This window comes from Lepisosteus oculatus, chromosome 15, assembly GCF_040954835.1.
Source record: "Lepisosteus oculatus isolate fLepOcu1 chromosome 15, fLepOcu1.hap2, whole genome shotgun sequence".
In the NCBI taxonomy this organism is placed as follows: domain Eukaryota; kingdom Metazoa; phylum Chordata; class Actinopteri; order Semionotiformes; family Lepisosteidae; genus Lepisosteus; species Lepisosteus oculatus.
Genome location: NC_090710.1, coordinates 26,532,948 through 26,545,821, shown reverse-complemented (window position 1 = coordinate 26,545,821; position 12,874 = coordinate 26,532,948). Strand labels below are relative to the sequence as shown.

Below are 12,874 nucleotides of genomic sequence, written 5' to 3'. Positions count from 1 at the left end.
TTAAACGTTTTGTGGTCTTTCATGATTTCTGTGAATATCCCACTTATTGCAGACTCCTAAAGTACTCTATCTCCTGGGTACCAGAATATTTGTCAGCACCAGATGCTAGCATATTTGTTTGGTTTCAACTCACAGTGATCCCTCTAACCCACTGAGCCCTCCACAGCACTGTTTAATTATCTGATTTGCTGATTCACTATTTCTGAGTAGCAAGAAATCCTCTGATTTATGTTATGCTTTGCATAAGAGTGTCAGACTTAAGAGTCTCTTTCAGTGTCACACCTTGAGAAGCCCCTTAAAAAATTAACCTAAAATCAATTTTTACTCCTGTTTTCCTTCTAGTGCCATAACATCACTACCTTTTTCTGACCAGTGCTTATTTCACAACTTAGTAGTTTTGTTTTACTTATTATAGATTTACAAACATGCCATACACCATCTAACTCCTGCGGTCTTTACATTCAATTCTTTAACAGTCGTTAGTTAACCTAAGGGACTTTTTCTTTTACAAATTCAGATTTATTTGTACAAACTACAAATAAATGCAAACTTAGAGTTTGCTGACAAATGTTCCAACAAATTCAACCAAATTCATATGCTTTTTTTAACTGAAAAATATGTTTTACAGTGCAATCTGACACTTGACAATTTGGAATGTACAAGAGAATGGATTTAATGAGATGAAACAAAGCAGAATTACAAGTTAAAGTACACATTTGTTGGAGAATTCTTCAAGAAAGCTCCGTGATCAGACAGCTTGTGTTGAAAACAACCAAAATGGCAGAAATCATTTTCTAACGGTTGATGCTACGTTCACTTGATATCTGTAACTGAGGAGTGCTGAGTTCACTTGACTGTATGCCACTGGCCACCCTCAGCAGGCAGCTGATGACCATGTCCTTGGCCTTCGCAGCCTCCATGTTTTGTTCCCGGGAGATCTGCTGGGTTATCTGGTCTACGTTGGTGAGAATGAGCTCTGAGGCAAGGATGGTAGTGGGAGAATTGCTGGTGAGCATGCTGTCCACCATGTACTGTTTATAGAGGTCCATGATCTTCTGCTCTAGGTATTCATTGAGCATGGCGTTGGAGAGAGGACGGGAGTGGTGGAGAAAACTCTTCTCCTTCACACTTTCAACTCTCCAGCAGGAGGAGTCAGCCTTGATGGGCTTTCGAACGTACTCCAGCGAGGGTCTGGGGGTCTCCATAGCAGGAGGAATCTCACAAGACTGAAGAAAGGGGCCTTCTGCAAACTCCACACTACTGTCCAGTGTGAAGCTGACAGTGCTGGAACTGAGGGGCATTACCTGGTCGCCTGCGATTTGCAGGTCATTGTAATCTTTGCAGATGCTCTTGCAGGATGAAGGAACCAGGTAGGCTTCTTTGCTGGACGTCACTTGTCGTGGGATATGAACCACAGGTGATATCTGCCTACTGCACTGCTGGACCTCACTCTTCTTGGACTGGCTTTTGTTCCAAGATGACTCCTTTTTAATGAAGCGTCCCATGCTCTTGCTCTTACTGGGCTTGTTTGGAAGCTCAGTCTCTGGGGAATTTGATGTAAGGTTGATGGCTGATGTAACACTAGAAAGCGCATAATTTTCCACTTCCTCGAATTTACTAGGCATCTGGTTATCCCTGTCACCATCATTGCCATAGGGAATGGCCCAGAGAAAACTCTCACATAACATCCCTGCAAGATGGAAAAACAAGCAAGAGTAAGACTATGCACAGTGTTAGTGTAACATTTGCAATGGGAGCACTATGTACAAGCTGCAGAGAAAAGTGGAAAATAAATACAAATAAAAACAAGATGTGCTTCAGGCAGAAATAAGCAACAATTATAATATTACATTCAACAATTACTCATTTTTCCACTTTTAAATCCAAAGCTTATTCTTTGCTACACCTGTATGTTGTGAATCCTCTATTCTCACTTTGTATCAGAAGATTACATACAAGACAAAATCGCAAATGCTAAAACATATCAACAAGATACCTCATAAGCCCAAATGCAATTAATGTTGTTACTTATCTAACTGAACTAAAACTAAATGTGTTCTTTGTCAAAAAAAATTGATTAATATGTGTTTTACATTTAAAGAAACATTTGAGTCTAATGAGTAGTATTAGTCAACTTGCAAAAGCAATGAGCTTTGTGGATATGATTTAACCTCAAGTGCAATACACGTTTAATACAAGTTATGTAATTCTTAAAAGCTTTGGAAGTGTTTTTCCCAGTTTACAAATGTAAATTCTAGTATATTCTTGCAGGGAGAAAATGTTATGGTATACAAAGAAGAAACTGAAGATTTAAACTTTTCTATTTTTGTCTTCCAACCAAAGCTAGCTTTTATAGCCCAATGATTTAGAAAATGGGAATTTTACAGAAGAAAATGCTTTGACCATGTTCCTATATTTCTTTGGTACCATTCCACAGATGTAAAGTCTTGAGTATCTGACATAAAAGAAGCTTTCAAGTTACCTGCATATTGACACTACTTAATTAAACTATTAAGCCATTTCAGATTTTTTATTAAGATCACAAATTACTTAAGCAAACCTAGGGATATCTAGTCTTTTCCATTTTTTTCCTACCCTTATTTACTCTATCATCTTCTTTTCTTTCAAAGTGAGTTTTTTTTCAAATGTAATAATGATTTCTATAAGCGCATATTAAAAATAAAAGCTACTTATTACTAGATTTCTCACCTGAAATGTCAAGCTCAGTAATGATCCAAGATGCAATATCTTCAGGTTCGCGTTATTGAAAAAGGAGCTTCTGCATCTCTGGCTGGTTGGAATTGAGCAATGTACTATTTCAGGAGTGAGTTCTGTCCTCAAACATCTGTGCCTTCTCTTCTCAAAGGAAGAGAAGAAGTCTGTTGTTGAGATATACCAGTGGTCTAACTGTTTACAGAGTGAAACAAAACTGAAAAAACCACAAAACAATCCTTCCTCATCTTTTAGCTAAAGCAGCAGTTGAACATTCAATTAATCATTTATAATTGAGAAGTAGGAAACGTCTTAGGGTTGTGCACAATGTTACAGTTTCAGTGCTGTTTTAAACAGCTTTATGGGTTTTATGGGTTTCTGAGAGAAATAAATTCTTCATAATAAGACAAGCAAGGTACAGCCTGTTTTATTAACTCACAAAACATTAAAGAAAATGATGTAATCTATCTCTGAACTCTTATTATATTATATTTAGTATATAATAGTAAATAATATTTAGGTCTATGGTATTTTGATCACAACCCATAATAAATTCTTAAGAGTAATGTTTATTTAAAGTTAGTTACTCCTTTATATTGTACAGATCCACGATGCTGTTTCACTTCTGTTTGTCGAGTCAGGGAAGTGTTTAAGGTTTTATTTCTGTGTAGTTTCTCTTAGTTTGCCACACTCAAATGACACAAATGAAACAAATGTTAGTTCAAAATAATCTAAGCTATATCTGGCATTACTGTATATTTGCAGTGAAGACGCTTTGGTTATTTTTGGTGCTCTAAGAGCAAAGAAAATGAAATGACAAGAGACATGTTATACAGCATACATTGTATGAAACCCCTTATTAAATCTGATGTCTTGGATTTTCTTGTAAATATAGAATTGTGTATGCACACCTTTACCACTATCTTTACATTTTCACACACTAAACAACATATTTAAAATAAAAGAAACACTGACAATGTCCATGTCATAAAAAACAATGTAAGTTGTGATCCCAAGGAAAGTGTGCATTTATTTTTTGCTAACATCAACAACGCATATAATAAATAATACAGCCAAGCTCTGCCACAGGATGGACATCTGAATGAAATTAGTTTTCTTACTTTGCGTAGTGTGCCCACTCCAAATACTTCAAGTATTGATTTTAAAAATCCTTGAGAGAAAATCCCCTCTGAAGTGAATTTACTTTTGTTTTCTGAAATAGAAAACAGTCAGTCAATAGTAGTTCAAGTAGGCAGCTGCATCAGCACGTGTAGGCTGCAAAGGAACAAGTAAAGGTTTATTCCATGCTGAAAAGAGAAAAAAAAGAAACACAACATTTCAGCTGTGAAGCCTTCTTCAGGGGTGGAGTCCGTCACTCAATATACTGTAAATAAAACAACAAAACAGTCTATAACGTCACTCACTCGGTGTTGGCTACCTCTGAAATTATAAAAAGTTTTACTATAGGTTAAATCTATGCAGGACTATCATTTGGATTACAAATATCATGTTTTCTATGATATGAAAGGAGTATGTGTACAGTTTTCCTGATCATCCTTTCATTTTAGTGCCTGGTTGTCTTTTGGTTTATAGTATTATTTAAAATAGAGTGAGATTTATGTCTGGCAAGAGCCTGTGTTAATCCCATGCAGTCTAAATTTTAACATGCACCTTTTATTTATGTAGTTTTAGTTCCATTTTAGACATTATGACATTTCAGTGTGGGCCATGGTAAGGGTTAAAATGGGACTGGTTTACATAAAAGTTTATGGCAGAAAAAAGCTTTGAGCTAGATGATCAATATGTAATGTGGACAGTCAATAAAATTAAAAGTATATTTTAATAACTTTCCCAAATGTAGAACTACCTTAAGCGTCTGTGTTTTGTATTAGCGGTGGTTTGAAGTGAAGTAGAATGTGGTATGGACTGACATTTCTGCTTGGTAAAAGTTTGCTAAAATTACAATATAAGTTTTACATTTTAACAGTTTAACATACTTTACATTAGTTGTAGTAGATGTGTAGTCATGGGCTAAACATTAGCAAAAACATTGTGAACAGTAACATTCATTTTCAGAAGTAGAAAGAAGCAAAAAATAGCACTACAAGAGATACAATTACAAACTCAACTAATCTGGAAATATACAGTAAGTCCTCATATTTGAGTATTGGGCTCCAGGAACCACATGGAACAGCTGAAAGGTAGAAAGTTTGTATGTAGTTTAATTTCAAGTGAATGCTCTTTACATAAGAGAATTTAGAACAATTTTCAGTTTTGTTTGTGTAGACAAATCTGGCAGAATAAAGGCTGACTATATACATGGTATAAAGTATTGATGAGCAACAGAAACCTCTTTAGCTTGATTTTGACTTCAGCCCTCTTGTGACCCTAGATTGGATAAAGCGGTTTGAAAATGGATGAATGATTGGAAAGCCATTTGTCAGCATACAATTCCTTTGCTAGGAATGAAAAGCAGTGAATAAAATGGGATCTCACAAAAAATTGCCTGTGGTCTGAAAAGTGTATCCCTTGAAGTATGCCTTTCAGGCCAAACCATACTGCAAATCAGCACCCAATTGTTTATGTAATTAAAAACTAAATAGCAAATAAATCAGATTTTAAAACTAGGAAACATATTCCTGAAAATCTATAGATACTGGAACAAACGCTTCCTGATTCAGCAATGGTAGTTTCTAGCTAAAGCAAAGGTTTACAAATTCAGAAGTACAGAAATAACACAGAACAGACTGAAAGTAACATGAAGATTCCCATGAAAAATTATCACACAAAGAAAGTGTCCCTGCAGTTGGACCCACTCTTAGTTACAAGAAAAGATTAAATACACATTAAAACTCACAATGGACATCAAAGTGCATGCAAGAGATTTAACTGCAGCAGCCCTCCCAATTTTCTAACCAAACTCCTCTAGACTGCTACTTTAAACTGTGGAAGCACTTTATTATCTCAAAACATTACTAATTACTCCACATGTGAGAATCTGGACTTAATTGAGAATTAATGAGAATTGAACCACCACCAATAATCTCATTAATTAACTAATTATCACCTGCTGTGTCTATTTACAAATAATAGAGGCATTAAAGGCCTCCAGCGGCTGGTCTACTTGTTAAGACCAGCCTGCCACGGTTTCATTTGAATTCATCTTTAATTTCCTAAGTTGTAGCTTTCATTTCCTCTTCAAATGTGTTTTTTTCCACTCTTCTTCTATTCATTTTAAGTAAGCCTATTTTTTAAGTCTCAGTTTCTTAAAGTATCACTGCACTATTTTTGAAGTACCAGGCATCGTGTTTTTAACAGGCATTACCTCAAGCTTTTCCATACAGGAAAGTATCAGTATGCATCTGAACCATCTGAGTTGTTTTCACACAAATACACTATGCTACAAATGCACTATAGGCATGGACACTTTAGGTTTATAACAACCTTTTTGGTTATTTTGGAAAATATTTAAAAGACAACTAAAGTCAAATGCATATCACTGAGAAACTCTAATCTTATTGACTGATACAGCTTTCATAACTCTAATCAAATCCACTATGAAGGAAAAAGCTGACATTTACACTTCAGTGTAGTTTGAAAGCTCAAAGTAAAGTTGCTCGCCGCAAAGTTTTTCAATTATTTATTTGCTTAGAAAACTTTAACTTGCACTACTCGTATTTATCACTTAAACAATTTGGAACAAAGTAGAATCATGGAATATGTTAGGGCACTTTGATTATGTTATAAAACACAGTTTCTTATAAAAAACAGTTTGTAATCAGCTACACATTATTTATGTATTTTTATAGCATTTTATTATATGAGTGATTTCTAAGGTTTCTCACAGCTCCTTAACAGATGTATATAAAAAAGTACATGTTTATCTAATGGGGTAGTCCCAGAGATGACCAAGATTAGCTGTAAGATACCAAGAGCTTTATAAAATTCAGGATACATCTGAACCATCTGAGTTGTCTTCACACTAGTGGGAAATTATAACAATAAAGGCTGGGAACATCCACACTAGATGAACAGCATTACCAAAGAAGAACGCCCTGGCAGTAAGAGAAATTTTAATTTGTTGTTCATTTATTTTTTTTTCTAATTATAGACACAAGCAGATTTAGTGATACGGACACTAACGGATGGTGTTTTGTGCTCTTAATAATTTTACAGGGAGTTTGTATCTGTTAGACTTTGACAAGGACACCCGAGCCTTGTTCTTCTTCAATAATAATGACGCTGTGCCAGATAGTATTTCGGGGACTGTTGCCATGGCACACTACAACATGTAGGAGAACACTTCCAGGAGCTCCTGTGGCGATCATTATGCTTAAACTTGGAAAACTGCTGCTGAGGACGTCGGATAAACCGACGTTGTTTGTCGTTGTAAATTAGCTATTTATTTAAAGTGCGTTTTATTTCCCGCGCTAACAGTATTTCAGGACCATGGACAAGGACCTGCGAAATTCCACAAGGCCAAAGAAGTAGTACTACAGCCTGGGCTAAATTTTGAAAACCACTGTTGTTGTTACTACTCCTGTTCTTGCATTTGATTGTCTTAAGTATTTCTATACTTTAAAGGAACAGACCCAATAGAATACAAGCATGTAAAAATACTGCTTTTGGAAATCCGCGTAATTTTTGTTTGTTAATTTCGCAGGGCGAAATTAGAAAATATCGATATATCGCCGTGAATGTGTTTTTCCAAACATAACGAGTTGGCTGTGAGCTCGCCTGACGGTAAGGCTCTATGTTTAAGAAAATAAACGCCGTTTTCCGTCCCAACCACGGACAAAGAAATAAGGATGGCTGCCAGTCGGACCTCTATCATAAAGCGTGTACGGTGAAGTTGGTGCGGAGCACCTCGATGCTCATCGTGGGAGACAGTCGTCAGAAGACGACCGACTCTTCTTTAAAAAGGAGTAAAAGCTCCATAAGTATTGAGTCGACCGCACTTTACTACTATAAACAAGAGGACCGGGTCTGGTTATACTCTAGGACTCAGGACTGCCTTCAGTATCTGGAGGATTTAATGGCTTTGAGGAGACAGTACCTCAAAAGCGTCAACAATTTGAAAAGCAACGTCAACAAAGCAAACCATTCCTCGGCGTCTACAGAGGCAAAGTCGGCTTCTTCGCCATCCCCTAAGAAAGAAAAGAAGGTAATCTGCTGAAATATCCACGTGGTACTGTAATTGTCATTTCATTGCATTAGTTTTTGACTATGTTTTTATTGCCGCCGGTAGTGCCCCAGCAGTTTGGGTTATACTGTATATCAGTTACCGAAACAGACCACAGGAGAAGTTCGCATATACTGCACATTAACATAGCCAGATGAGAATCTCAGTTGTGGTCTCAGCTGAAAACTGGATGTCTTTTCCTAAAGAAATTTTGAGTCGACAAAATTAAGCATTCGTTGATTTTTTTAACAATCTCCTATCTCACTCTTTTCATTGTATTGTGATTCGCAGACAACGAAAACAAAAGCTAAGGCGCCCCCTGTTCCTGACGAAGTCAACACTCTTGAGTATTTTGATGCGGTCATTGCCAGTTATGACTCAGAAAAGAAGAGTAGACCATATACAGATGATGGACATGCAGATGTTGACTTCATTGGTAGGTGTCTAAATATGACCACTCTGTTATAAACTCTTTTTTGTGATTATCTGGGTGTGTGGTGTTGTTGTTGTTATTGCTGTTGTTGTTTTGTGCCTTTTCCTTCTCAAATGGTAAGACAGAAATATCCCAATATACCCAATATTCCCTTAATTTGATATTCACCACCAAAACGCTGTGAAGTAAAACTAGTTTACCCTTCTATTATATCCATCTTGATAAAACTTTGACTTTGATTGCCTCTTCACTGTTCCTTACGTGGAATAATTTCACAAGCAAATGCATTTATTCATCTGGTATTATTCTGAAGAATCCCCAGGAAAATTAAAATATTGTTTTCTTTGTTGTTACTAAACTTCTGACTCCTGAAATTGTAATGTTTTCTTAAAAGGACCCAATCTGTGATGATTGCATTGTGTGCAAACAGACAGACGATGTGCATAAACCGACCTGATGAGTGTGTGTGTGTGTGAATGTGATGAGTATCTGTGTAAAGTGCTCTTACTATTGGAAAGTGTTTCCAGAGGAATACATAACATAAACACAGAAATTTAAAGTAACAAAATAAATATCTTCTATGAATAAAGTAATGTTGCCCAATTCGAAATGCCTGGAAGATGTATCACATATAAGGACAAAATACATGTATAGTCTTCGGTGATTTTCAATCTGATTGAAAACAGCCTTGAGCCCCTATTTCTGTCATTTAAATTTGAAATGATTTGTATCTCATCTGAACTCTCACTGACCTGTATCCAGCCAGCTGTGAAGTAGTCAACAAGTGTGTGCACGGCCCCAGTGAGCCTTTTCTCCAGATGTGAACTTTAACTAGCATTCCTTAAAGGCTGTTGTCTGTTCTCTCATGTTGTATTTTAAGGCTAGAATAATATTTCAGAAATTCAGTTACATCCTAATGAAGGCAAGAGAGAGATCAATATGTAAAAAATATTTGGCGAGGCTCAGCTAGGTAAGGGAATAGCAGCCTATACAAGGCTGGATACATTGCCCAAAGGTCTCACTTCTGTGTGGACTGGGCCAGGGAATTTGCTGCAGGGGTGCAGATGGGGAGGCAGAGGGATATGAGAGAGATATACCAAAGGAAATCCTGGGTGCGAGACTTATATATGTAGGCAAACAGAAGTGAGATTAGGATGTAATCTAATCTGTTATAACTGGATATTGTTGATTAGACTGTATTATGTTCCTAATTAGGGGGATGTCAAATTGTAAAGTGTTCCTAATTGTCTGTAATGTTTGTTGAAATTACTTTCAGAACTTTATGACGTTTTGTAAGGAATATTTATGTTTAATTACAGTCCTAAACGTCCTTTATCATTGTTAATTTTGAAACAATGTTACACATATTTTCTCACTAAATCAGAAATACAATCAGGTGATGAAACACCTATCTTGGAGTGAGGTTTAATATATGTTTCAATTTCATCTGCATAGAAGTTTTAATTCAGACCCTTTAATTTTAGTATCTCACCAAGAGAAAAAATATGTAAATATTGAATTCCATGGGGGTCAAATATTGAGCCCTGTGTAACCAATCCAACCTAAGAATTAAATGTACCAAACAAATAAAATATTGAAACTCACTGAGGCAACATTTAAAGTGGTTACAGGCAGTAATGGAGACACAAAACAAACTCTACAGCAGAGTAAGTAAAATGTTATGGTATGCAATATTTAAAGCAGCGCTGAGTTCTAAGAAAAGTCAGATTGTGCTACCGAAGCATGCCATTAGGAGAACATCCGTGACATTAACAAGTGCAGTTTCAGTGCTGTGTCATTGTCTAAATTCATATTGAAAGGGTTTGCAACGTTAATTGAGAGTGAAATGACTAGCTGCACCTTAACATGTTCTTATATAAAGTCAGAGATGGGCCTAAAACTATCTGAGTTGTTCCAAAGCAGTTTTAAAGACTAGAATGACCACAGCAGTTCTAAAATTTTCTGGAAGTAGGCCAGAGCCTAGGAGGTCATTTATAATGTTAAGCTCCACAGGACAAAAGCCGGGGAGCTAAACTAGACAAAGGGAATGGAGTCGAACAAACAGGAAGTGGGTTTCATGTGTGATACCAGTTCAGTAAGGCATGCAGGAGTAAGTGGTGTAAAGTGACAAAGAGGAGAACTAGCTAACCAGCAAAGTCAGGCAGACAAAGAGGCAGTGCTCTAGAGGCATGTGAAGGGTAAGAATGAGTAATGTAAGTCAACTCTTTAATCAGTTAAGTGTAAAAGTAATTTATATGTTCTGTTTAAAAGCTGAATGCTAGTCATTTCATCCAGTATTTCCTTCTGCACCATGTTCTCCTCCTAGTTGCCACCAGTACCAGTGACCACGACTTGCACTCTAACTGGATGCTAAGGGATCCCAGGCGGTTCTCCATGGACGAGGCAAAGCTGAAGAAGTCCAGCAGGAAATCTCAAAGGAGTAATGAGAATGGAACAGTCAGTAGCCAAAAAAAGCTGCAGAGAAACCCGATACATTTACCCAAAGTTGTAGAAAGTGCCTTTCAAACACTACGATTCAAACCAAAACTGAAGAATAAAAATGAGTGACCTCACATTTAATCCAAAATTCATCTTTCTTTTTAAATTATTTTTTTAATCTATTAAAATCTAGGATTTGTTGTTGTTTGTTTGTTGGCAGGAAAAGACAGCTTGGCCATGTCAAACAGAAAGCTCAAAATTTACAGTCATTGATCTGTCACTACACAACACTGAAAAAGCAGTTTAAGAGAAAAGTAATCAATTTTGATATCCTTTAAAAACAATAAATGTTCATCTACAAAAATGCAAAAATCAGGTTTGTGCTTCAGAGATGGATTATACCGTATGTTCCCATATGAATGGACTCCCATAGTTATGTCACTAAAATTCAGGTTTATTCAGAAGAAATGTTCAGATTTTTCAATGTTATGTTATAATATTGCATATACTGTACATAACAGAAATAATAGGCCCTGAAGAAAAGTATTTATGTGGAATTAACAAGACCATTAAGAATGGTAATAAATACCTCTAGATCAAATAGTTGTAATTGATAAAGGAATCTGTGGAAGCTCACAGTGTTAATTATCTCTGGATGTGATCATTACTATTGACCTATTTTATTGACTTCCAGTCGACTAACCCCTCAGAATTCTAACCAAAAATAAAGGAATATACAGGACAGTTCTGTTTCCTGGCCAACTAATGGGAGATACACTGTTCCTTAGTTTCTCATGAATAATGCACAACATAGTTACGTTGAGAGATATCTATTTCAGGGGCATATAAAGCTTCCTTTCAAGTACGTGCACTTTCTGGAAACATTTTTTCAGTTGTCAGCTTCAGACGTTAGTCAGACTCGCAGCCATTCCCAATAACGGTTTTCCCATCACAAATTGTTTGAACTATGAGTTAACTTGGAGCCATAAAATAAAATGAATGTTCTTTGATGTTGTTTATTCATTTGTCAGGAACATTGTCACACGTCCTACATCTTTGTTATGGCTAACAGGAAAAAGTGCTAAGCCAAAAAATATTCAAACATAGTAAGTAAGCTCCGTTTGGCCGGATGAAGCTCACTGGTTTATGTTCCAGGATAACTATGTCTCAAATCAATTACATGAAAATATATATTTTTAAAAAATAGTATCATATAACTGTAATTCATGTGCAAATCATAAGCAGTAAACAAAATCTCATTGAATACATCTTTTTTCAAAGTGATTTAAGTGGAACACAAATTCTTTTTACTATATATTGGATGCATGATTAAGAACACTAGATGGTATCTCATTTTATGTGAATTAAGACAACGACAGAACATAGAACTTCTTTGTATGTTATAAAGTGATATGATATAAAGTTGTTTGTCAAATATTAGTACGTGCTGTTTTATTTTTTAATTATTAACACTTTGTGACCACTTTAGTTCCCTTAGAATATGCAGAATATTGTAAATGTGCTGTCGTTTAAAGTATTAAAGTTTTCATTATCTTTGGGTATTTGGTTATGTATAAACAAAGCAATATCTGTTCCACTGGGACACAAATGTGCCACTAATTGGAACTAATTGGAACATGTGCCACTAATTGGAACAAGTAAAAGGTCTATTCCATGCTGAAAAGAAAAGAGAGGAAACACAACGTTTCGGCAGTGAAGCCTTCTTCAGGCCTTCTTCCCACCCAAAGAAGGCTTCACAGCCAGACGTTGTGTTTTCTCTCTTCTCTTTTCAGCATGGAATAAACCTATAACTTGTTCCTTTGCAGACTATGGATGCTGACGCAGCTACCCACCTGTGCCAGTAATTGTTGGGTAACAGATAATTCCACTGCTGTGCATACTGTAGGTGTTAGGACGTGGTAAGGAGTTATAATATATGTATGTAATGAGCATCAGTGATTTATTCAAAGCTTCCATTGTTGCTTTGTACTATTATAACAGCTTTGACTGTTATTCATACAGCTGACCCTGGGCAAGAAGAAACCAAGTGTTTGTATTTGATCAATTCATAAATTTTATTGATCCTAATCTGCAAAGATTTGAACACA

At 36.1% G+C, this 12,874-nt stretch overlaps 2 protein-coding genes across 5 annotated transcripts; one reads left to right on the top strand and one right to left on the bottom strand.

Annotated features, from left to right (window-relative positions):
• Positions 1 to 648: 648 nt before the first annotated feature.
• LOC102685624 (TLR adapter interacting with SLC15A4 on the lysosome) lies at positions 649 to 5,633 on the bottom strand. Of its 4 annotated transcripts, none has more exons than XM_015364049.2 (4): positions 5,570 to 5,633; positions 3,834 to 3,925; positions 2,710 to 2,929; positions 649 to 1,690 (listed from the first exon to the last, which is right to left on the bottom strand). In XM_015364049.2, exon 4 carries the CDS (start codon positions 1,686 to 1,688, stop codon positions 795 to 797), a length of 894 nt encoding a protein of 297 aa, XP_015219535.1. In that variant the 5' UTR covers positions 1,689 to 1,690; positions 2,710 to 2,929; positions 3,834 to 3,925; positions 5,570 to 5,633; the 3' UTR covers positions 649 to 794. The 4 variants fall into 4 exon arrangements, with proteins under 4 accessions (XP_015219535.1, XP_006639334.1, XP_015219537.1 ...); XM_006639271.3 differs by having other exon boundaries at positions 2,710 to 2,907; XM_015364051.2 differs by having other exon boundaries at positions 2,710 to 2,879.
• Positions 5,634 to 6,991: 1,358 nt separating this feature from the next.
• On the top strand, positions 6,992 to 12,368 carry LOC107079504 (uncharacterized protein C13orf42). The gene is made up of 3 exons (XM_015364139.2): positions 6,992 to 7,876; positions 8,186 to 8,330; positions 10,654 to 12,368. The coding sequence occupies exons 1-3, from the start codon at positions 7,466 to 7,468 to the stop codon at positions 10,893 to 10,895; spliced, it is 798 nt and encodes a 265-aa protein (XP_015219625.2). The 5' UTR covers positions 6,992 to 7,465; the 3' UTR covers positions 10,896 to 12,368.
• Positions 12,369 to 12,874: the final 506 nt, after the last annotated feature.

Excerpts from the sequence above, each read along its gene's own strand:
- LOC107079504 (XM_015364139.2), top strand. The coding sequence starts at position 7,466 with ATGTTTAAGAAAATAAACGCCGTTTTCCGTCCCAACCACGGACAAAGA. Across the intron at positions 7,877-8,185 it reads CCCCTAAGAAAGAAAAGAAG|ACAACGAAAACAAAAGCTAA; the intron begins GTAATCTGCTGA and ends TGTGATTCGCAG. Across the intron at positions 8,331-10,653 it reads TGCAGATGTTGACTTCATTG|TTGCCACCAGTACCAGTGAC; the intron begins GTAGGTGTCTAA and ends TTCTCCTCCTAG.
- LOC102685624 (XM_015364049.2), bottom strand. The coding sequence starts at position 1,688 with ATGTTATGTGAGAGTTTTCTCTGGGCCATTCCCTATGGCAATGATGGT.